A 23,580-nucleotide genomic window follows, 5' to 3' on the forward strand; every position below is an offset into this window, starting at 1 on the left:
TTTTTTCAAGTATGAATATGAATGGATTCCCCCCCCCCCCCCCCCCCATTTATTTTCCTTTCAATATTCACACGCGCTGCCGTGGGTCGGAGCCCTTGATTTAAAATAAATAAAACTCTCCTGCTCTGTGAATTGGGACACCGTGCGCTGGTTTGGGATTTATTAATGCCAGACTTCAACCGGGCTGCACAGCGCCGACCAGCTCAGGCTTTTTCCCCTTCCAGTTCGGTGCCGGCACCCCGAGTTCTGGCACGGCCGCCCGCCGCTGACCCTACAGCCCCCGTCCCGCGCCCACAGGGTGGCCCCCCCGCAGGCCCTCACACAGGGAAGGTGCTCGACGGGGACCCCGGGATGTGGCACGGCGCCTCCCGGGCAGGGCAGCGTGCCCGCGCCGGGCTGGCAGGGACCCCCCGAGCCGTGTTTTCCAGCCCACGGGGGTCCTGTGCCAGCGTGCGGAGCCCCCCGCGCTCCCACCCCGGCCCGGCCCGCGGCCGCGGCAGCTCGGCACCGCCGAGACCCCGCTCGGGGAGCCCCCGCCGCCCCCCGCGGCCCCCCGCGCCGGCCCGGTGTTGGGTTACGCGCCGGCTGCCGGCGCTGGGTGGGGCGAGAGGGGCCCGGCCCTGCCCGGCCCCCCCGCTCCCCCCGGGCACGGCGTGCGGCGGCCCGGCGGCTCCCTGCGCCCAGCCCCGGGGATGAGCGGGCTGCGACGGCTCTTCCGCGGCAGCGGCCGAGCGCTGGCGTTCGTCTTCGCCGCCTCCGTCGTCTGGCTGCTCCTCGACATGGCCGCGCTCCGCCTCTCCCTCGGCGACGCCGGCGGGCGGCTGCTGAAGGAGGCGGCGGAGCGCGGGCAGCAGCGGGGGCGGCCCTGGCGCGGCCCCGAGGCCCCGGCGGGCAGCAGCCGGCCCGACCCCGCGGGGCTCCGCGGCGCAGCGACGCCAGACGCCCGGGCAGCCCGCCGGGAGCGCCCCCGGCCCCCCTCCGCCGCCGGGGGCAGGGGGCAGCGGGCGGGGCAGGCCGGGGGGCGGCCCGCGGCTCGGCCGGCTGTGGGCTTGGGGGGCGGCGCAGGGGCCCCGGCGGCGGCGGCGGAGTTTGTGACGGGCCCCGCCGGAGCCGAGCAGCGGGAGGCGTCGCCATCGCGGCCTCAGGCCCCGCCGCCCCCCGGCGAGCCCCTTTCCCCAGCCCCGCCGGCCCCCGGGCGCACCGAGCCCACCCGGCGAGCTGGCGTCGGGGTGACGGTGGCGGGGACACCCGGGCGCACCGCCGACGGGAGCCGGCAGCGACCCGCCATCACGTTGGCCACAGCCAGCCTGGTGCTGCCAGCGGGGCTGGGACCCCTGCCCGGGCGGGGGGAGGCAGAAGTGGGAGTGAAAGAAACTTCCCCCCAAAATAGCTTCATCCTTATTAGCAAAGAAGGGGCAAAACGCGGCAGCTCAGCAGTCCCACGGCTGGGCTTCGAGTCTGCGGGGAGCATCGCCAAGAGGCAAGAGAAGCGCAATGAGCGGCAAGGAGCGCAGGAGAACGGCGACGATGCCCACGCTGTGAACGGCATCACCGGGGCTGTGGCGCTGAGGGGACAGACGCCGGGTGCCACGCACGGAGCAGCTCCTGGGGCACCTGCCGCTGTCAAGGACGGACAGGAGCGGGCAGGTGGCAGGAGCCTGGGGACACACAGGGTCTTGTCCGTGGATGCGACGCTTGCCCCAAGAGACCCCCGAGCTCCCGGCCAGTTTGGGCATCCCGTTGCAGTCCCTGATGATAAACAAGATGAAGCAAAAAGCAGATGGAAAGAAGGAAACTTTAATGTCTACCTCAGTGATTTGATCCCGGTAGACCGAGCCATAGCGGACACCAGGCCTGCCAGGTAAGTTCTGCTTCCCTTGCACAAATACCTGCGCTGCGCCCCTGGGAACCTGCTCGGTGGGTCCCAGGGAGGGCCGCTGGGCGTGCTGCCGAGGCCCTCACTTCATGCGTGCTAGCCATGAGATGGATTTTGCCTTTCCAGGTAAGAGCTGCTTGTTACTAAACATAAAACTGGGTAAAGTTTGCAGATTGTCTTAACCCGCCAAGCCCTGCCATCCAAAGAGGCAGGGGCAGATGAGGCAGGTAGTGGGGCTCAAGCCTCTTCGTGCCTTAAAACACTCTCGCCTGCTTTACCTGGTGCATCCCTGAGCGCGGTTTGGTTTCAGTATTCGTGCATTTGGTTCCTGGAGTGCTCTGGCACGCTGTCAGTTTGTCTCGGTAGCAAAGCCCCCCCTGCCCAGATGTGCGCTCACACCTGCAAGCTGCCACCACCCTTCCCTTGGGGCAGAGGCACCCCAACAGCCCCCCCTGCCCAGGGGGCCCACTGTGGTCCTAAAAGCCTCCACAGGAGACAAAACCATGTGCTGAGCACTTATAACTTTGACGTTACCTAACAGGCACACACCAGCCTGCAGCTGAGGCGATCTGGGGGATGCTCCTTTGTGTGGACCAGTGGCATCGCTGCCCTTGCGCTGCAGAGCACTGTGGTACCCACTCTGCAGAGGTGGCTCGGGGGACTGGGGTCCATGGGAGGGATGCAGAGTTTTGATTTGGAAAATGCTCATCCAGTTACAGCTGTCCCCACAAAATGTGTAGGTGATTCTGCAGATCTCAGTATTTGGCTTCAAAAAAGCCCCTCCTTCCCTGTAGCCCCAGAGAAGAGAAGAAGGTAAGGTGTGGGCAGTGCCTTGCTGGCTGGAGGGGTGAGGGTCTGGAGAGGCTTCCTCCCCTGAGCTGCTGTGCCTGGACTCCTGCAGGGAGGGTCCAGGGAAGGTGCCAGTTCAGGTGGGCTTCTTTCTCATTTTTTCCTGCTTTTCCTGCTGCAAATATTTCTCAGCCGCTTGGCAGGTGAGAGAGACCTGCCTCATGCAGAGAGCCTCCTGTGTCCCCCTTCCCACGCTTGTGGGCCATGGGTACAGTGGGATGGGAGTTGTGTTGTGATTGTCCCCCATCCCCCAGGACAACGCACAGACATTCCCATGGAGCTGTCGGCGCTTGCCGGTGAGGTGAGGCCCTACACGGGAAGAAACGGGGCAGGGAAGGAGGAAGACAACTAGGACAGCTTTCTGTTGGGCAGAGGATGCCAGCTGCAGAAGCCACTTGTGCACAGGAAAAGAGCCGTGGCAGCTCAAAGCCAACACTGTGTTTTGGTCTTTGACAGCAAAGCTCTGGAGCTGTGGAGCAGAAACCACCTCCCAGGAGCACCTGTAAGAGCAGCTCGCCTGCCTCCGGTGACTCAAGTACCTGCCCAGGAGGAGACAGCATTGCTTGCTGGGTGTCATGGGGAACGCCTTGGCCAAACACACTGTTTGTGTGCCCTGCTGGCGCTGCCTGGGGATGTGTGCTGCCGGGGCAGCTCTGCCCTCAGCCTGTTGGCACAGCACTATTGGGCTGTAAGGGCCAGCTCATGGCATCAGCTGTTGGCAGCTCTTGGGGATCAAACAGCGTGTTACGTTTTTTGCTGGAGTCTTCCAGCCTCTCCCAGTTTAGACCCCAGTTCCTCTTGTGATCCTTGCTGAGGTACTGGACTAGACCACTGAAATTTGGCCAACAGGAAACTCATCCTGTCACAATCTGCATATCCACGTGCAATGCTTGCTGCTTTCTGAGCTTTGTGTACCGTGCTGGCACTTGCCGAGCACCGGTGCCTCTGCAGAAGTGCGTGCAGTAAACGTCCTGCCAAGGAGGAGTGAGCTGCACGAGCCACGCAGGTGGAGGCCAGGGTGGCCAGGAGGCTTGCAGGGAGTGCTCCCTGCGGAGCCCTGGCTGGGAGCCCTGGGCCCCGTTTCAGCCCAACACTGCAGCAGCAGCAGCGAAGGTCCCTGCGTGCCTCTGCCCTCTCCCCAAGCTACTGCCATAGCTTCTCTTCTTCAGGCTATCTGGGTTTAGACAGGGACCCAGATTTCCTGGCCTGGCAAAAAAACCGTCACTGCATGCTGCAAGGCGCGGTACGGTACGGTACGGACGGGGTAGGTTAGCACCTGTGCTGGCACGCGTGGGGAGGGATGGGGCTGGGCACCCCTTGGCTCAGGTTTTCAGCGCCAAGCTGCTGCCAGACTCAGGGGCAGCAGGTCTAAGGGGACCTTCTCCCTGAGCAACCTCAGCAACTTGAGAGCCTACGTTTTGCTGACTTTCAGAGTGATGTCAACAGAACATAAAGGGTTTGGGCTGTTTTTGTTTAAATGACTGTTAAGGGTTGGAATTTTGAGAAGATTTGGCTTTTACTTAACATTAGTCATATATATTAAGTATTGTATGCAAATATATACAAATATATATGTATGTGCGTATATGTGTATAGTTAGGAAAGAAATGAAGCCCAGACTCACACAGGACATGGTGAAATATCTTTAGCTGGGGGTCAGCAATAACAAACCCATTGCTCTCTGCCTAGAAATCCTACTTTTTTAGGCAAGAAGGGAGAAAAAGATTCCTCAGTTTGAGGTTTCCCATCGCCCTCGCGTGGATGCTTTCCAGCTGCCTGGGGTGTACGCGCAGCCCTTGGCCAAGAGCCTTTTTGCTGCTAATGAAGGGGCTAAAGAGAAAAGTGCTTTTAGCAGGTACTGCCTGGCTGCACGCAGCCTTCGCGGCTTGGGGCTTGGCTGTGTTTTCTCAGCTGCTCTCACATCCCTCTCTCCATGCAATGAAAGCTGTTGTGCTCGGCAGCTTCTCCTGCCTTATCCATGGCCCCTGTCCCTCCTCCCACCAGGAGGTGCCTCCTTGGGTTTGCTGTAGGAGCAACTACAGTTTGTCTCTATTCTCCTAGTTTAGCTGTCCGTTGTTGTCTCCTTCTTGCAAGTGACCTCCCCAGTGGTTCAGTCCCTGCCTTCTCTCTGTTGGCGCCGGGAGTCCTGCCAGCATGCCCAAAGCAGCTCCTGATCCTGCAGAGAGGTCCCATCACCACGGGCCAACACCCTTATGGTTTCCAACCAAACCATATCAAACAGCCCGTCCCATCCTGCCTGAGCCAGCCCTGGCCGCTGCCCAGGCTGCAGAAGGAGAAAGAAAGACATGTCCTAGGGATTGCGCCAGAGAGCAATTCTGGGGTTATTTTTACTTACCCAGAGCACTTCTGATTAGCTGTGAAGCCCTGAAATACCTCTGTGTCTTCTTCAAAACACCACATGGTCTGAGCCTGGTGTCAGCATCTGAGCCAGCAGCTGCCAAACCCAAGGGCCCCTTCACTGAGATGGAAGAAGAAGTCAATTTTCCATACGCTCCCATGTACCTGTCCCTGTTTTCTGTCTGTTGCTGACAGCAGAGTGAACAGTGGGTTTGGGTGATCACTGAGAAATTAATTTTCTGCATCCGCAGGTAGGCTGGTGCCTGTCCTGCCTGCAGGAGGTCTGCTCTGGAAGGACAAGGGAAAAACCTGCTATCAGGCTTCGGCTCACTGACGTGAGAGAGAAAGCAAGTGCCAGAAATTCATGGGTATTCTGGGATAAACCAGGTGTTCTGGGGGAGAGGAGCGCTCTGCCAGGCATTCTGCAGGCCTGGAGATCCACTCGGAGATAAGCGGGCTGAGGGAGCCCCACTCCCCAAAGCACGCAGCAAAGTGGTGCTTGACTTGCAAATGGAGGATGAGAAAAGATGCTCATCGACCTTTTGTTCAAACACTGAAGACACAGGCTTGACCCAGATGTTGCATTTTTGGCTGTTGCAGAACAAAATGACAAACCCATAGAGCCAGGAGAAATTTTTATCACTCCTCAGATCTGCCGATGCATATCACGGGCTGTTGGCAAGGGAAGCAGTGCCGCTCAGAGCCCCTGCACGTGGGCTCGGGGCACAGCTGGCTGGCCGGGGTGTCCCTGGGGAGGCGTGGGTGCTCAGAGTGTGAGATATGGGGTGCTCAGGGAGCAGGCCTGCCAGTACCGTCGTGTGTGCAGTTCGGACACTTGAGTGTTTTCCCATCCTCCACGATCCCCTGAGTGAGGTGCAGAAGTTGGATGGGGAGACTCTTCCTTGCTGCCTGCATGTTAGACAAGTTGGTGCACTGAGTAACCCTTCATGGACATAAGGAGCGCTTCCCCGCATTTTCATCGTAATACCAATTCTTTTCTTCCAATGAGGCTATCTCACGCCACCTGGGATCTGAAGTCCTGTGGGCACTTGGAGCATGCAGGATCCTTTCCCTGCAGGAGTCCCCCAGACCAGTGGTGCAGAGTGGGGTCGGCCTCACGCCCAGCACTGTTTTCTCATGGAGAGGAGAGATTCTTCCCTGGGGGCTGGGACTTAAAAAGAGGTCCCTGCTAGAAGGGGTCCTGTCCTGTGGAGCTGCCCATGAGGGTCCCCGGGACCATGTGGGGAGCTCCCCCCGTTCACCCCCCTGCTCCCTCTCCTGACAAAGTCTCATTACAGGGCTTTGCCTCCGTATTTCATGTTTGGCTTTGCCTCTGTATTTCACATTTGGCATTTCCTCCCTCCCAGTGCATTTTCCCAGAAAACACTAAGCCTGGAGTGTGCCCAGCCATCACCTAAGAGCCCTTGTTGCCGTTGCAGGTGCTCTGAGCAGCAGGTTCATGATGACCTCCCGACCACCACCATCATCATGTGCTTTGTGGATGAAGTGTGGTCCACCCTCCTCCGCTCCGTTCACAGCGTCCTTGGCAGATCTCCTCCGCACCTGATTGAAGAAGTCATTTTGGTGGACGACTTCAGCACAAAAGGTAGGTGAAGCTTCTTCTACCTTTATGAAACTAATATAACTTGAGGCCAAAATGCAATTTGTTCTCTGTAATTCAATTCTGAATAGCAGAGAGAAATTGCATTTTCTCCTTTTGATGTGCTGAAGTGCGTCCGCAGCCTGCGCTGTTATCTTTCCAGATGAGGGGGATCAGAGGCCAGATGGGCACTGGGGATGGCTGTGGGGCATCAAGCTGCAGCTCTTGTGTAACACCCTGCCAGACTTTATCATTCACGTCTCTCCCATCCCAATTCACTCACTTAAACAGCTGCTATTCTTACAGCTGTGCATCACTTAAGTTCACACTCTTGCACTGTGTGTGCCGGAGGCTGGCTGAGGCACTGTGGTCCGGGAGCACCAGGGAGCTTGGTCCTGCCCAACCCATCCATCTTAGGGGCATCCCAGCTCAGGGGCTTGTGCATTCATAAAGATGCTGTCACCCTTCTCTGTGCAGTTTCCAGATGAGTGCCCCATGTTTTCGGTACTGGTGGCAGGGGAGGAACAGCTCGCACTTCCCAGGTTGCTCAGAGAACAGAGTAGTTGCAGTAAAAGCACTGGTGAGCAGGCATCTTGCCCGTGTACAGGGGCTTTGCATGCGTACTCAGGCATTTCAGATGATATTGAACCTCTGCTTTGTAATGCTTTGGCTCTCTGCTGACTTCAGCCCTTAAAAATTTAGGAATGATGTAATTTTCCAGCTGCTGGTTCTTCAGGGAAAGTACTGTCTCAGATGAACTTCAGAGCTCATGCCACATGTGCAAGGAGCCTACAGTACAACAAAAGAATAGGTGCAAAAAAGAGGAAAAAGACTCAGTTGGATACTTTTTAAAATTATCATTAAAACATATTCATACCACTTCCCCTCAAAAGCATTTTTTCAAGTTTCCTCTTTACTTTCTCCCTATGGTTTCCCTTCATGTCTGCTTGTTAGCCAGCAAATATATGAAACACTGGGTTTGCCACCGAAACCTGGTGAGTGCAGGGGAGTTACAGAGAGCTGTGCTTGGCATTGCTGTTATCCAAGTAGCAGCAGCAATAACTTACAGCAAACACGTCCACAAATATTTAACTTTTGGAACCTTTTAAAGCTTTCAACTGGCTTTTGAAATGCAGACAGTTACATTCTGAAGAAAACTGAAGACTGAAGAGCACCAATGAAGCCCATTGGTGAGGGAGGTCGAGGGTCCTCCCCACAGCCTGAACGATGTAAGTGGGTGGCTGGATCCAAATGAAATGCTGGGAGCAGCAGCAGCAGCCGCAGCACCACGGCAGAGGCTCCTGGGCTCCATCTGTGTAGTCCATCTGTGAACTGGACTACCAGGCGCTCAAGTCCCCCAGACCACTTTCTCATACCCTCTGCTTCCTGAGAGTTTACCACCAGCTGCCTCCACAGCCACGGGAAACCACGACAAAAGCAGCCTGAAAAGTAGAGATGTGCGAACCCTTGTGCACTTTAAACCTGGATCGAGTCTTTAAATGTGGTGGTTATTATTGAGAAATTTGTAAAGCACAAAAAATTTTTTTTTTGCAAAGGAAGAAAATTTACAACAGATTTTAATTGCAGTTATACTGCAATGAAGAAAAAAAAAGCTCATTTTAGAGTCTTTGAACAACCGTTTGATATCTGATTTGGATCGTGAACTACCCAAGTGGGGCCACTGGGATTTTGCTGATGGCCTCTCGCCAAAAGCCCTGCACTTGCTGCTCTCCACTTTCCATGTCTTCGGCATGCAGTGAGTCACTGCGCTCACCCAGCACCAGGTTATGGGTCCGCTTTTGCTGCGGCTGCTGGGTTTGTGCCAATGCACAGCAGCCACCCACCATGCAGGGAGCAGATGATACTACCACCTGCAGCCCGTCCTTTGGAGGGGCAGATCCAGGTCAGCCAGGCAGCCCGTGGCGAGCACCCAGGACCAAGCAGCACGCCTGTCCCAGAGTACCCGGAGAGACGTCTCCAACAAAGATTTTTAAACTCATCAACTTCAGCGTAAACCTGCTGGCAGCGATGCGGCTGGGAGTTTCACCAGAGAGCAGGCTCAGATCGCAGTGCTGTGCACCAGAAGCCCTACAGCTGTGCCCAGATGTTCATGCCCCAGACCTGAGGACCCTGGTGTGTCTGGAGGTGCTTCCAGGGAAAATTGACCCACTGCTTTTCACCCTGGAAGTAAGTGCAAAATGGGTAAGTCATCCTCACCCTCTCCTTCTCCTTCTCTGCAGAGTACCTCAAGGAGAAGCTGGACAAGTACATGTCACAGTTCCCAAAAGTGAAGATCCTCCATCTCAAGGAGAGGCATGGTCTTATACGGGCCAGACTGGCAGGAGCGGAGATTGCTAAAGGTAGGACAAAAACCATTTTACAGCCATGCCTGGACCCTGCCAGAGGTGCTGATAAGCCATCTCCAGCACCAAGTTTTAGTCCCCTCCCAATGAGTTAAGGGCATCTCTTCAGTATGCGAAGCACAGGGGTCTGACAAGGGGATGAGCTGTGGATTGTCCATCACCTTGGCATGGCCCTGGCAAGCAGCAGTTGGAATCTCCTCCCGGCAGCTGCCCCATTTCACCTGCTGCAATGGCCAAGCAGTGGAAGCATGCTCTGGGCTATGGCTGGGACCGTTCTGGGAGCCGTGGAGGGTCGTGGCACCAGCAGCAGCACCCTGAACCCATGGGGCACTCAGGGAGGCTGGCCAGCGTGGAATGGGGATGGGGTACCTGATTGCCTGATGCTGCCCTGGTCTCTGCCGCAGGCACCGTCCTGACATTCCTGGACTCGCACGTGGAGTGCAATGTGGGGTGGCTGGAGCCGCTGCTGGAGAGGGTCCGCCTGAGCCAGGCCAAGGTCGCCTGCCCCGTCATTGAGGTCATCAGTGACAAGGACATGAGGTAAGGCAGCTTGTGCCCCTGGGAAACCCACAGTCCATGCCAGTGGCTTGAGAAAACCCTCTTACTGGGACCACCAACATATAATTACAGACAGACACAGGTGTAGACCTCCTTACTGGCCTTCAGCAGCATGTCACAAGAGATGCATAATGTTGCTGTACACCAGAAGTGAACATTAGCAGTGGACGTGGCCCCTTCATTTATCACACACACCTTTTCCCATTTTCCATGACTTTTAATACATGAAGAAGATTCCTAATGAAATCTGTTAAAATCCTGTTTTAATTATGTACAGATACTCATCTTCATTCATTAAGGGTGACATTTCAATCAGGAATGTGACTCAGAATTAGTCATCCTGATCTTTTCTCCATTTAGTTACATGACCGTGGACAACTTTCAGCGTGGGATTTTTACTTGGCCAATGAATTTTGGATGGAGACAGATTCCACAAGAGGTCATTGAGAAAAATAAAATCAAGGAAACTGATATAATAAGGTAAAAAAAAGCAAATGTGAGACCTTTCTGAACCAACCTGTTCTTTTGTTCATAATTTAGCAACAAAGGCTCCTTCGAGGCCCAGTGTTGTTCCTTTGTAAGGACAAGGGAGGCAGTGGTACACTGTGGGCAATCACATCACCAGATGTAGGCACAGCCCGGCGAGCCGTTCTTACCTCCTGCGGCACTGCTGGCATTTCGCTGGTGCTGCCGTGGCCGGGGGAACGTACTGTTGCATTTTCCCTTCCATGCCCTGTTACAGCTTTCAGACTGGGTAAAGCCACCCAAATATCATCTATTTTAACGTTGCGTCTGTCAGCCTGCAGCAAAGTGACAAATCGAGTGGTCCTTGCTGTCTCTGTAAGTGCAGGCTCAGGTACCATCCCCAAGCATTTCGTAGCCCACAGCTTCTCCATGAATCCTTAGTCCAAGGAAGGCGAAAGGGACAGGTGCTTCCCCACCAGCTGACAGGCTGTGTGGCTTCTCTGTTCCCAGGTGCCCGGTCATGGCAGGTGGCCTCTTTTCCATTGACAAGAAGTATTTTTTTGAGCTGGGAATGTACGACCCTGGACTGGATGTTTGGGGAGGTGAAAATATGGAGATTTCATTCAAGGTACGTCACTGTCACACGCCTGCATCCCTGCCAGCCTGGCTGAGCCAGGGTCTCCACAGGGACAGCCCCATGCTGCAGATCCCATCTCTCCTGGCAGTTTACCTAGTTTTCTGCTTTTCTGGCTTGCACAAAGCCAGCACCCGACATTTGCCCATGTTTCTATCAAAGCAACCCCTCTTTCTCAGGTCTGGATGTGTGGAGGCGAGATTGAGATTGTTCCGTGCTCCAGAGTCGGGCACATTTTCAGGAACGACAATCCTTATTCCTTCCCAAAAGATCGTGTGAGAACGGTGGAGAGGAACTTGGCCCGTGTTGCAGAGGTCTGGCTGGACGAGTACAAGGAGTTATTCTATGGCCATGCTTACCACTTGATCTTGAAAAACGTGGATGTGGGCGACCTGACTCAACAAATCCAATTGCGAAAGAAGCTTCAGTGCAAAAGTTTCCGGTGGTACCTGGAGAACGTCTACCCGGACCTGGAAGCTCCCCTGGTTAAAGCCAGTGGGCTGGTACGTAGCCAGGTGACTTGCTGTCCTTCATTTAAACATGTTTCCAGTGGCTGGCTAGACACTTGGTAGCATCCCAGTACGCTGTCTCTGAGTTGCTTCCTGGGCATTGGGTGACGTTTTTGAGTATTTAATGTCACGGTGGTCTGGATTCCCCAGTGTTTTTATAAAGAAATAGTTCACCATTCCAAGAGCTAATTCAGTGTTTAAACACCAGGTGAGCCGCCCATGCAGCAGTTCCAGGGCAGGAGGTCCAGCATCCTTCCTGCTAGCACAGCTTTTTGGCCAAAGCAGGAGAGAAATTACTTTTCTGGGCGGCTTAGCGGTGCCTGGGCAGGGAAGGGCAGGAGCCCCAGGCGCAGACAGGGTTTGTACCGGTGCTCTGCTGCCAGCAGAGCGCAGCAGAAATCCGCTTTTCCTCTGTGCAAGGCAGAGGCTCTGCCTGCCTGCAGACAGGCAAGGCAGCAGCCTGGAAGAGTCCTGGCATGTCACCAGTGCAGGTGAAGCCTGTGCCTTAGGAGGGGTCAGTGGGCAGAGAACACCTGAAAGTCCATTTGGGATGAAGTCCTGCCTCCACAAGCCCCTTGCTGGCCAGGTGGCCGATGGGCATGGCAGGGTCAGGCTCTGTTTCACCATCCATCCCTCCCTCCATCTCGGTGCCAGGAAACTTGTGGTGCTACCTGGCACCTGGTCCTGCTTGTGCCCCTGGGTGTTCAGTGTCGCTTCACCAACATTAAATGGTGAATTAAAACAAGAATAAAATTTGGGTTCTGAATCTGGCCCAGCCCTGAGCCTCAGCACAATATTGGCTGCTGCTTGGAACATTCAGAAATGTCAAATGTTCTCCCTAGAAAAGATACAACATTGATGGCAAACCAGTTACAATTGCAATAACAAAAGTGAAATATCTGCTTTGTCAGAAAGATTGCAGCAATGCCAGGAATGAAAACTAAAGGGTTTGCTGACATCCCCACCCACTTCCATCTCCCAGTGCCATGGCAGGAGTGATACTTGCCCAGGGGAGGTGGCCAGGAGCTGGTGACCACAGGGCTGGCGCAGCTGAGGGACTGAGAACAAGAACTGTCTGTCCCCTCAGTCCCTGCCGAGGAGCACAGCCTCCAGCCACTGCACTGGCCCTTCTGGGAGCCAGGAAAAAGTACAGCAACCATTTGGCTGCATTTCAGGCTTGTCTGTGGGCCAGGGGCATAAGATGAAGGTTCCTTATCACAGGGATCCCTGGGGATCAAGTCAGGCTCTCTGCCAGCTGCAGTCAGTGAGTAGCTTTTATGATGGAGCCGTGAAGGTGTGGGGGGGCAGCTCTGCAAGAGGGCGCAGGGAGGGATGCCATGCTTCCTTTGAGTGACGTGTCGGCCCTCCTGCAAGAGCTGTGGGAAACTGCTGGTTTCAGGCACTTCAGCAGATGATGAGCAGTGGATCCATTTGGATGTATCTCTGTCTTGGTGGGACTGCAGTGGCCGGTTGCTGCCTCTGAGTGACTGGAAGCACACAAACCATGGGCTGTCTGCTGGGGCTTCGAAACTTGTGTGGCTGAGAGCCTGTATCCGTGCATTGCCTTCTAGAAAGCACCATTTGGATTAGACTGAAGGCTTCAGTGAAACATCTCCTTAAGTGACATTTTTTTTAAAATAATAAGCAGTAACAGTCTTGAGAACGTTAAAAAAACCGGGAAATTCTTGAGAAATACTTACTTTTTCAGCTCCTTTGTTCCAATCAGAGCAATAAATCTTCATGTCAAATTCAGTACAAAGCAGTTAGACCATACAGAGAGACTTCTGTTTCACCTTAACCAAAACCTCAACTTTTCAAAGGTGTTTGTGAAAATTTCCAGGATGTTGCTTTACTTTGTCCGGAATCAGGCCACCTGAATTGCTCTTTTATCTTCATTCTCAAAACTTAGTAGGGCGGAAAATCTGTTTTTCAGCTAGCTCTGCAAATTCCAGCTGTGCTGAACACTGTCCAGAGTTTCTTGAGAACTGTTTTCTGAATAGCCTAGTTATTGACCGGGATTAATTCATAAATTCGACAGAAATTTTGAAAGAGAAGAAACGACATTTGCAAGGCATGGGAGGTGTGAGCAGCCCCAACTGCAGCACTGCCAGGGCTGACTGAGGAGCCGATGCCAGTACCGACCAAGCCGTCCATGGCCGTGAGTCCCTGCAGTGTGGTGGGCTTCAGCCCAGGGACTGGAGGGGGCTGGCAGGGCTCAATCTCAGTGTTTCCAGCTTTCCCATATAATCTCCCGTACTCGTGAGCGACCTCTGAACATGTCGTACAAACGGCATTAAGAAAATGCCTCTTGCAGAGCACACGATGTGTGGATGCTTGTGCTGGCCCAGCAGCGGGGTGCCGGCAGGGAGAAAGAGCAAGGAGAAGCCGAGTGAAGGAGCAGAGCCTGATGCTCCCTCGCAGCGAGCTGGGGGCCGAATACGCACACTCAGAGAGACATCTGGTCTGCGCTACCCAAGGTGCAGTGCTCACTCCTCTTTCTCCTCACCAGTGCAAGGTAATGGCAGTTCAGTTAAAAACAGCTTAACGATGATGTGCCTGCCAGGGCTCCCCACTTTGGGGGACCACCTCTACGTTTCCCCGTTGCAGATGGGTACCAAGACATCTAACCTAGATGGAAAACAGGAAAAGCTACCTCGGGGTGAGGCACTGAGCGCATCGTGTATGGTGACGGAGTTGTTCCCTCAGGCTGGCTGCGGGGTCCGTGATGGGCGGTCGGAGCGCCGTGCCCTGTGCCCCAGCTGGGAGGGGACTGGGCAGATCCAGGATGGGACCACCAGGCGCTTGCGTCAGCTGCTCTCGGGGGCGGCTCGCCTCCTTCACGGTGTGGCAATGGGAAGGGATTCTGGAAGTTGTTATTGTTGGGAGCTGTTTGGTTTGGGGATTTGCAGAACAGGAACATGAGCTATGTCCAAAAAAAACCCCAAAAAAGAATGTATGTCATCGAAGTTTGAACATGTCTGGAAAGGTCCAGTTTCAAGCTTCTCTCGGTAGAAAAACAGGCGTCATGGACCAGATGTGTATTTATGTACCCCTCCAAGGACTATGACACATCATCTCTGCTTTGTGTGGTTAAGTGGACAGCATTAATCAGTGTCCTGTGAATCCAGCAGGTTAACTACAGTGTAACAGCCTCTCCTCTTCCTTGGGAATTTATGTCTGTGTTTGCATTTTGTTGCTGTTTTCCAGCTTGTTAACATAGCCATGGCAAGATGCATCACTGTGGAAAACACCACCCTGACTTTTGAGGCATGTGATGTTAGCAACAAGGTAAGGATACCCTGCATATGAAATGTGTGATACTATTTTTAGTGCATGGCGTAGAGCTGCTGTATCTCCCATAGTGACCTGCCCCCTCCCCAAGAACTAATACAGTCCTTCCCACCAGGGGACACGGCCAGACGATGCCTGGGAGTAGCGAGTGGCAGGAATTGCCCGTTTGCAAAGCCTGTAGCCAGGCAACAACTCCAAGAACCAGCAAATTCAGCTGGAATTTTCAAGTTTGATAAAGCTACAAGCCTGCACGTGAAAATGGGAGGAAACATTTAAATACAAGCCTGTGTTTTGTGTGCAAAACATCCAGCCACACTCTGTTGCAAGATGGGAAGCAGCTGCTGCAGACAACCTTTCCCTTCCTTTATAGGCAGTGTTTCTTAGGCAGTTCCCTGCTAGCCACTCACTGCAGTGGCACAGGTCAGCATGTGAGTCGGGGTCTGTCACATAGGGGGTTCATCCGTTCGCCCCCCAGTGCTGGGGTGCAGCCAGGGGAGGCAGCAGGGCAGAGGAGCACGCAGCAATTGGGTTTGGTTCTGGGCTGCTGCAGTGGGAGCCACTTCCAGAGCCTGCGCTTGTGCTGTCCTGCGTTTTTTAGCTCTGTAAATCCATAGGAAGGATCTTCCCATGGATCACAGCTTTCCTTATTCCCCAGTCCTGCCTGAGGGCAGGAGGAAGGTGAGGAGAGCCTCTGATGGGGAGCATCTGCCGGCTGCTTGCTATCCCTGAGCAGCCAGCCCTGCTGACAGAAGGCCAGCGGGGTCACAGCTTCCCCCCTGTCTCTCCCCACAGAACCAAAAGTTCAACTACACCTGGCTGAGGCTGATCCAGCACGGAGAGCTCTGCATCGCCCCGGCCGGCGCTGCGGGATCGCTGTGCCTGCGCCACTGCGAGGGCAGGAGCCGCAGCCTGACGTGGCTGCACAGGTCACTGGCCGCCTTCCAGCCAGAGCTGGTAAGTGAGGCGGTGGTGAGGGCAGCCCCCACCGCAGCCTGTCATTCCTGGTTTGGGTTAGCATGCCAGCCTGCAAACTGATGGGCAGCTGCAGCCTGTTGCAAGGCACAGGGCGTACCCCAGCCCTCTGGTCCCCCACTTTCATCTGAAGTTAAGTACTGGTCGCCCAGCACCGCTGCCTTTCCTCATGGGGACAGCGGCGCATGCCCTGCCATCAGGTTGCACCAGTCCAAGTGACGTGCATCCCAATGCCTGACACCGCATGCCCATGGGCTGGGGAGATGCTGGTCACGCTGAGGCATTTGCTGCAGCAGGGCTCTGCCCCTGCCCACACAGCACTAACGAAACAACTCCATTTTTACATAGAAACCATCAATAGCACTCACATGGAGATGACTTGTTATTGATTAGCACGCAGCTCCCTGTTTTTCTAAAAGAAAGAATTTATGAGAAGGAAAATAATGGATACTTACATTTGTTCCCTGCACTGCAAAAAGCAAGAGAGTCACGACTGTATCTCTGTCAGCCTGGTGTAAGTAGTCCAAAATGCTATGAAATGCATACTTCATATTTAAGAAAGAAAAACTGTTGCTAAGTTATACACTTATCACAGTGACAAGTTCCCATTCCTGTTTAGTCTGAAAAAAAACCCCACTTTCAATGCCATAACGCTGCAGCACCAAGGCTCACCTTGGGTATTTTGTGAAAAACACATTAAAATTGTCTTTCATTTCAGAGTACAGGCAGCATTATCAGTGCACAGGCAGTGTTTGTCTCCTGTTCCAGCCTGAGCTCGCCTCAAGCCATGAGTGAGATGTATTTGGTGGTCTCCCCCATAACAGGGGGCTGGACATGGGCAGGTGCTCCCAGCCATGGCAGGGGATGGGTCTGGCTGCCCGACAGCACGGGCACAGGCACTGACACGCTCCCTGGGGCAGCCGTCTCAGTCGATATGGTCACATCAACCTTACTGGTGCCAGCAATAAAGTCTGAAGAGCAGCTCAGTGGCTGAATTCTGACTGAAGGAATTGCGATGCTTTACCTTCTGTTGTCACAGTCATTGTGTATTAATGATGCGAAGTGCTTTTACTGTATACACAAAGATCCAGCTTTTTCCCAGATAACACTCTACAGGTCATTTCAGGAGTATTTCATTAGGTATCGCCATGCTAGGCGGTGACAGGGAAATGTCCTTTACCTTTGGCAGCACTTGCAGCATCACCTCGCTGGCTATGTGTGTTAAGTAGACAAAGCCAAGCAGATGTGGAAAAGAGAAGGACGGTGATCACTCAGACTCTTCGTTCTTTCATAATCCAATTTATTGCCCCAGCGTTTGAACTTCAGCGCTGAGTTACCTAACATCCTTTTCAGCGCAGTAAATCTGCTTTGAGTTCATCAGCCAAGAAACTCCAAAATCTGTAAATCATTCTCCTGCTGCATGTTCCCCTAGATATGGCAATTACCATCTGGGGTGATCTCCTTTGCATGGTAATTACCACTCAGACAGTGAGAGAACTAATCTTTCCATTTCCAGTGAACAAAAACCCATGAGGCGCAGAAGGTACAGTATGATCCTGGCTCAGCAACAACAGGTGCGGGCTTTGGAGCCCACCCAAAATTCCCTTTTAAGTCAGCAAAGGGATCTTGTATGTTAGGGAAATGCAAAAAAAGGGCACACCATAAAGAATCAAGTTTTTGTGGTGGTAAAACAGAGCTGCTGCTGTATGAGGCCTAAAGCCTAAGCCTTCCTAAAGCCCTCTCTCTCTCCCCTGCAGACGGACCACATCATCTCAGAGCACCTCCAGCAGCCAGCTTGCTTGGAAGTGGATCCCTCTCACAAAGCCCTGAGGATAAATGCCTGTGACTCTGCAAATCCTTATCAAAAGTGGCAGTTTGGCAATTACTATGCAGACTGAAGGGAACACAGTTGAACCAGAAACACCGTGTTTTCATCTTGTGAATTCAGCAAGGACATCTGTGCGACTTGTGACAGCAATTACAAAACTGGAAGTTCATTTCCAAATGATAATTGAAATCCTTAAGTTAAACCAGTACATTGACAGAGCAGAATACCAAGAGCAGCACATCTGGTCTGACGATGTCTGAAACAGATAGGCGTGTTTTTCCTTCACTGTTGGAGACTTTGGCAAAAACTCAAATAATTTTCTGTATTATTAAATGGAAATATTTTCTCAAGTCTCCCATCATACTGTAAGCAAACCTTCATCAGTTCCTCCTGGACAACAGCATAAGCTACAGGAATATTTCCAGGTCTCTGTAGTCTGCAAAGAGCAAATAGGGCTGCTTATTCTTCCACAGAAAATGGAAGTTTATTGACCAACGCATTAAACAAATCCATCTGGCATGCCTGTGCTGGGTCTGGCTGCAGGATCCTGCCCTGTGGGACCCGTTGCCTCTGACAGATGAGTATCAGGGTTCCGTTAGAAATCGATTGCATATCGAAAAAGCCTTCTTTTAATAATGGGAGGCAAATGTGGGTCGATAAGCCACCCAGCAGATGAGGTACCCCAGGGACTGCAGAAGAAGCAACCTTGCCTGTGCCCTGTGGACAGCAAGGACGTGTGCCTTGCTTTGCTTGGAGGTGAGGAGCTGCTGGGGAGGTGAACCAGGGGTGCATCCTGCTCCTTGCCAGTGGCACGCACCAGAGGCCAGCTGGGGAGCACCTCGTCCCAGGGTGGCCAGGCTGTCCCCACCCTGGGACATGTCCCCGAGTCCCCATGGCTTTTTAGGATCTCCCCCAGGACCCCTGCCACTTTCTTCGGCCCTCGGCTGGCTGGGGCATTGGCTTGCACTGGTGCCTGTGCTGGAGTCTGATGATGCTTGGTGCAGCCCCAAGCAGGGCGGCTCACACTGCTCCTGCCAGAGCCATCCCGAGGGAAGCTTTGCTGGCTGGCAGTGCAAGCCAGGCAGCTCTCCCCATCACAGCATCCCCCACCATGGGCAGAGGGAGGGCAGAGACCTCCAACAGGACATCTCACAACCCAAAACATCTACCCACCAGTACTTGGGATGGATGAAAATGCCCGCTGAACTCAGTGAGGGCTTTTCCTCACACAGGGATGCAGAACACAAGTGTGTGTGCATGTACACGTGTGTGTACATGCATCTCACAGGGACGGTTGCAGAGGTGATGCAGCGTGACGAGACCTTGCCTGGCACCAGCCACTGCCCAGCCCAGGCTGCGTGGGATGGCCAGGCTCTGCGCACCAGGAGTCCTTCTGGGCATACTGTCACAGGCAAATATTTTTCTTACTGTGAAACTTTTTATCTCCGAAAGCAGTCACCAGTTTCTGAAGGGACAGATTTGATAGGAGAATTAAATTGAGCTGTGACAGGACAGTGAGATGCAGGATGCATAACACGAATGCATCCCAGGCGGGATTTCTTCCCCCATTTCTGCAAGGAAGTTCCCACTGTGGGAGGCTGCTGCCCATACCACTGGGGTGTCACTGGGAAAGGGAGGGATTCTCCTTCTGCCCTGCTGCCCTGTGCTTGGTTGAGGGACTTCTGCAGCACAAGCCGCTGGGGCTACACAGGGCTGAGCATCGCCCTCGGGTCTCACACTGCTGTTGACCACATCGGAGCCTCCACCCCACATTCACAGAACCCCTCCTACCTCTCTTTTGGTTTTTCAGAAAGCCCTGGCATAACATTACCTCTTATGTGGTGGATCGACGCTGACAGAGTCTGACAGGCTGAGTCTGCCAAAATATTGACTGGCCCAACAGATTTTCCCAATTGGCTCCTATTCCAACTGTCTTCCCAATTTTCTTTCCCTCCTTAGCACAGCTAGCCTGCAGTCACCGTCAGAAAAATGACACAGATGTTGTTTGCGCAGTCATCTTTTATCAAGAGCATGACTTACATCAAATTCTGCTTGCTGACATTCAATCACTTGTCACTGAGTAGGCACCAAATGGTCATATGTCATGGTCACATCCCATTGCCAGGCTTGTCACTTGCTCTCTGATGCCCCATTTGTGTAAATGCTCACTTCCATGTTGGTATCTTGTGCTTAAAGACTGGAGTGTGCCTTCAGGGCTGCTGGCAGTGAGCTGTGGCCTGCTGTTACACAATATTGAGGAGCATTCAGATTGTACCAGTTAGTCTGGTCTTCCAGAAATGAGAGCATTTTTCCAGCACACTCGGCAGACGTGGCAGTAGGCATGTCACTCGTCCCTGGCGAGCTGCCTGCTCCTTTTGCCATCCCCACTGACAGCACCGGGGTGTGCATCGCACCTCGGGGCATGGGAGCTGGGCAGGCCGTGTGAGCGGTAAGGAAGGGGAGGGAGGCACCACGGGTGGGGAGGACCGCTGCTCCCAGCCACCGTTGTCCCAGGAATCAGCAACGGGAAGCACGCACATTCAGGCAAACGGGAATTCAGCTTCTTCGAATGAGAACCAATGCCTCCCAAGCTGTGGCAGGGAGGGACACGGCACGTCGGGCTGTACTTTGTTGTTACGTACCCTGAATTGAAGTGGCCATGGTTAGAAGCCCCATTTGGATTGTTTTTAAAAAAAGTTTTACAAAAGGAAAAAAAATATAACAGATGAAGCTTCTTCCTCTGAGCCCCATGTGTTAACTGTTTCTGACCAATGTGGACTCTTTCTAGGGGCTCTCCTGCCGGAATTACTGCCAGGCTGAACCGCAAAACATCACCCCAGGAAGAACCTTTAAACCACCAATTTCCCGTGATTTATGGCTGTGCTTTGGATTCTCATCTAGTGTGCTATTAGTGCAGGAAACAGCAATAGCCAGAGCTGGCTGCCGTGTCCTGCAGCTGCTGCAGATGTTGTGGCAACTGGTGAGTTTCTGCTGAAGTGGTTTAATTCACGTTCAAGTTTGGCATACAGTGCTGCTAGAAACAGCTCCCACGGGTGAGCCAGCACCATGTGGCAGTGTCTGGAGAGGGTGACCCTCCAAAAGGGTCCATCTCGTACTTGCCATCAGCCCTCATCCGGCACTGTGGAAACAGGAATTATTTTCAGGCTAAGGCTGGGTCTGTAGCTACCACGTCCTAATCGGCATCCTCACCTGCTTTTCTGCCTGAAAACGCCTCTGCTCCAAGGGGCAAATTTTCCGGTCTTCAGCTCTCCCCAGATGCCGAGCAGACAGCTCTCTGCCCAGCTCCTCCATGCACCTCATCCAACCCATGGACCACGGTTTTGGCCAGATGCAGACCCTGCCACGCCTGACCGTGGCTCCCCAGCACCTGGAGCAGGGCAGAGGTGCTGCCTGCGAGCTGCTGCACCACAGACGATACGTATGCCATGGAGAGCGCAAGCCGCCGTTTCGGCCTGCTTACTTGCCTGTACACCCCTTGATTTCCATATCGCACCCATCCATCCTGAGGGTTCGGCAAGAAGTGGTGTGGTTGTAGGAAAGGCCCTTAGAGCATCCCAAGACTATTTTACCAGCTACAAGGAAAGCAAGACAGGGGGTTGCAGTTGTCAGATGATCAAACACTGCTTTCCAAGGAAGGTAAAAAACTAGTCCAGGTTTCTTGAAAATCTCAGCAGGACTCCACACCTAGCTGGAACCAGAGCCTGCAGTCAGTGCACCAAGCATCTTATCCTTGCATTGCCCCAAATGTCTGGAAACTGTATTTTAACTATCACCCAGGGTATAAGCTGAATGTTAAAAACTGTTAGAGATAGACATATGATAAAAGGGGACCCCCCCCTGTCTTTTGCTTAAGCAAGCCCACGCAACCGTGTGAGAGCAGGAGGGCATCTGCCTGGCCAGCAAAAGGGTTCAGCCTCGTGCCTGGGTGCTGTGGCTCAGCCCGATGATTCCCCGCAGGAGATGGGAATTGTGATGGTGAATGGCCAGGCCATGAAATGCTGCTGCCCCTCCCGCTACAGCTCTCCTCACCCCAGGACAGCATGGAGAAGTAATTGAACTCTGGCTTTCCAGCTCATTGGGTGCCTGCGCTGCTCTGGAGCTGCCCCTTGCTCAGCCCCAGTGCTGATCCATCCCTCCACCCTCTCCAAAGACCCCCATACTACAGCAGCCCGTGACTTGCTGCAGTACCGGCAGCTTTTCCTGGCATCTCACACTGCTAAAATCCAGCTGCATCATCACTGTGAACCAGGTTGTGAACAAGGTGTTCGCATCCCACCTGCCCAGCCCCAGCGGCTTTTCCAGAGCCTGGCACAAGCACCCACATGTCCTGCCAACCCTGATGGGCACATACTGCCCTTCAGCCCCAGCCTTACCGCAATACAATGCCTTAAAAACTTCTCAGCAACACACAATTTTGCTCACTTTAGCTCTGATTTTTGTTTCACTTGGGGCTTTTGTTGGTTTTGTCCCTATTGCATTTTTAAATTATGGTAAAGCAAATTTGTTATTGACATTCTGAAGTGCAAATGGGGCCAAGCAGCGTGGTGGGGAGATGGTGGTCTCAATACCTTAACAGTGTACAAATACTTGAAGCTGAGACTGGCCAGCTCAGAGCAGCACTTTGCCACACACAACCTCAGCAAGTCACCGAAAGCCCAGGCAATGGTCACATCTTTAGGAGAAACATGTCTCAGAGGAAGCACTGCGAGAGGAGTGATGGGGGCAGCTGTCAGCAGGCAAACAAACCAGCAGTATAAGTTCATACAAGCAAACCTCTGAACTTTCACAAACCAAAGAGCAAATAAACAAGTCTGAATAGCACAATGAGGGCTGTGTCTGGTTTGTACAATACAGAATTGCCATTTATTATTTTCACGTTGCCAATAAATAATTGCCTTTATGTAGAACAAGAAAAGTCAAAATTAAACTCAGTGCTGCTGGAGATGTAAAACTAATCCTTTAAAAAGTGCTTGTGACTGAAGGATACCACTGCAACTGAAGTGGGAGTGTAATTTGGTTTTGCCCCCTCTCCCTTGATCAGCTGCCCACAACTTTCCCAGATGCTTTCCGGGATGACACTTGCAAAGCTTAGTCCAAGCTCAAGGCAAATCTGTCCATAAAACAATTAATAAAAGGCCACATCGACAACATTGCAGGTACACAAAGGTTTTTAAAATCAGAGAAAATTTGTGTTCAGATGACACAAAAAGAAATTATGCAAAAAACTTGCCCAGCTTTGACAAAAAAAATGAAAATTGCAACTAAACTTGGTGTGAAAGTTGAGAAGACAGATAAGAGTCTAAACTGGTGGCACTTGGAGGATCCATGTTTCTGATAGCGGCCAGTTTTGCCAGGTGAACGTGGAACCCCGCGTGGACATGTGGCATGCACCATGTGTGAGCTGCTGCCCTCCTGGCTGGCCCAGCCCAGCGCCCGGCTGTGCCGCAGGTGATGGCACCGGGCACCGGCACCACCTCCCCGGGTCACCCCTGCCGCAGCCCGGTGGGGTCAGGCACCGCGGCCGGCCACCACTGCCGGCACTGCCTGCGGCCACACGGGACGGCTGCCCCGGGCTGGGCGGGGGTCCCAGTGCCAGGCCCGGGGGGCTGCCACAGCGAGGGGGGAAGGCTGTGGGGAAGAGGAGCTGCTCTGGAGCAGCTGTTCGGGCTGGCTGTGCCTGTGGCTTCACACTACCGCTCAGAGCAGGGGCTGGCAGGCAGCGCCGGTGACCTGGCAGTGCCCACGCTGGCAGCGCCATGTCTGAAGGCACCCACGCTGACCCCCGGCAGGGCCTGCAGCAGTACCAGTCCTACCTGGTGCTGGCTACAGCACTGCATGAGGAATCCAGCTACCCGTGGGAGCGCGAGGCATGAACGGGGGCCTTGATGCCTTCTCATCTGTTTTAACTCCTGCACATCAGCATCTACCCATGCATGCAAATGTCCCTCCACCCCCACCAGCACAAGGTGGAAATGGATGGTCACTAGCAGGAGGCAGCTGTCAGTGCGCCAGGAGATGCCGGCACGGACGGACAGCAAAACAGAGCGTGCTGTGGTTGCAAACAGTCATCTCTTTTATTATTCACACTGCTCTTGCCAGTGTCACTGAGCTGCTGTGCTGCCAACTCATTACCAGCACGGCTGATGGCATGGATCACGTGTGTCAGCAGCTAGAGGAGCCCCAGCCAGTTGAAGACATCCTATTGTTTGAGTATGGTTACAAAAGTTGGATAAAAAATGAGAGGATAAACCTTAAA

The 23,580-nt window shown here is 53.6% G+C and overlaps 1 protein-coding gene across 1 annotated transcript; it reads left to right on the plus strand.

The window, feature by feature from the left end:
- Window positions 1-631: 631 nt before the first annotated feature.
- Window positions 632-17,798, plus strand: GALNT5 (polypeptide N-acetylgalactosaminyltransferase 5). Its single transcript, XM_056350565.1, has 10 exons — window positions 632-1,861; window positions 6,523-6,689; window positions 8,924-9,043; window positions 9,451-9,586; window positions 9,965-10,084; window positions 10,580-10,697; window positions 10,883-11,206; window positions 14,420-14,500; window positions 15,296-15,457; window positions 17,233-17,798. Exons 1-10 carry the CDS (start codon window positions 693-695, stop codon window positions 17,371-17,373), a joined length of 2,538 nt encoding a protein of 845 aa, XP_056206540.1. The 5' UTR covers window positions 632-692; the 3' UTR covers window positions 17,374-17,798.
- The last annotated feature ends 5,782 nt before the right edge of the window (window positions 17,799-23,580 follow it).

Source organism: Falco biarmicus, chromosome 8, assembly GCF_023638135.1.
Source record: "Falco biarmicus isolate bFalBia1 chromosome 8, bFalBia1.pri, whole genome shotgun sequence".
NCBI lineage: Eukaryota > Metazoa > Chordata > Aves > Falconiformes > Falconidae > Falco > Falco biarmicus.

Coding starts and splice junctions, on each gene's coding strand:
- GALNT5 (XM_056350565.1), top strand. CDS start 693: ATGAGCGGGCTGCGACGGCTCTTCCGCGGCAGCGGCCGAGCGCTGGCG. Junction 1,862..6,522: donor GCGGACACCAGGCCTGCCAG/GTAAGTTCTGCT, acceptor TTGCCGTTGCAG/GTGCTCTGAGCAGCAGGTTC. Junction 11,207..14,419: donor TGGTTAAAGCCAGTGGGCTG/GTACGTAGCCAG, acceptor GCTGTTTTCCAG/CTTGTTAACATAGCCATGGC.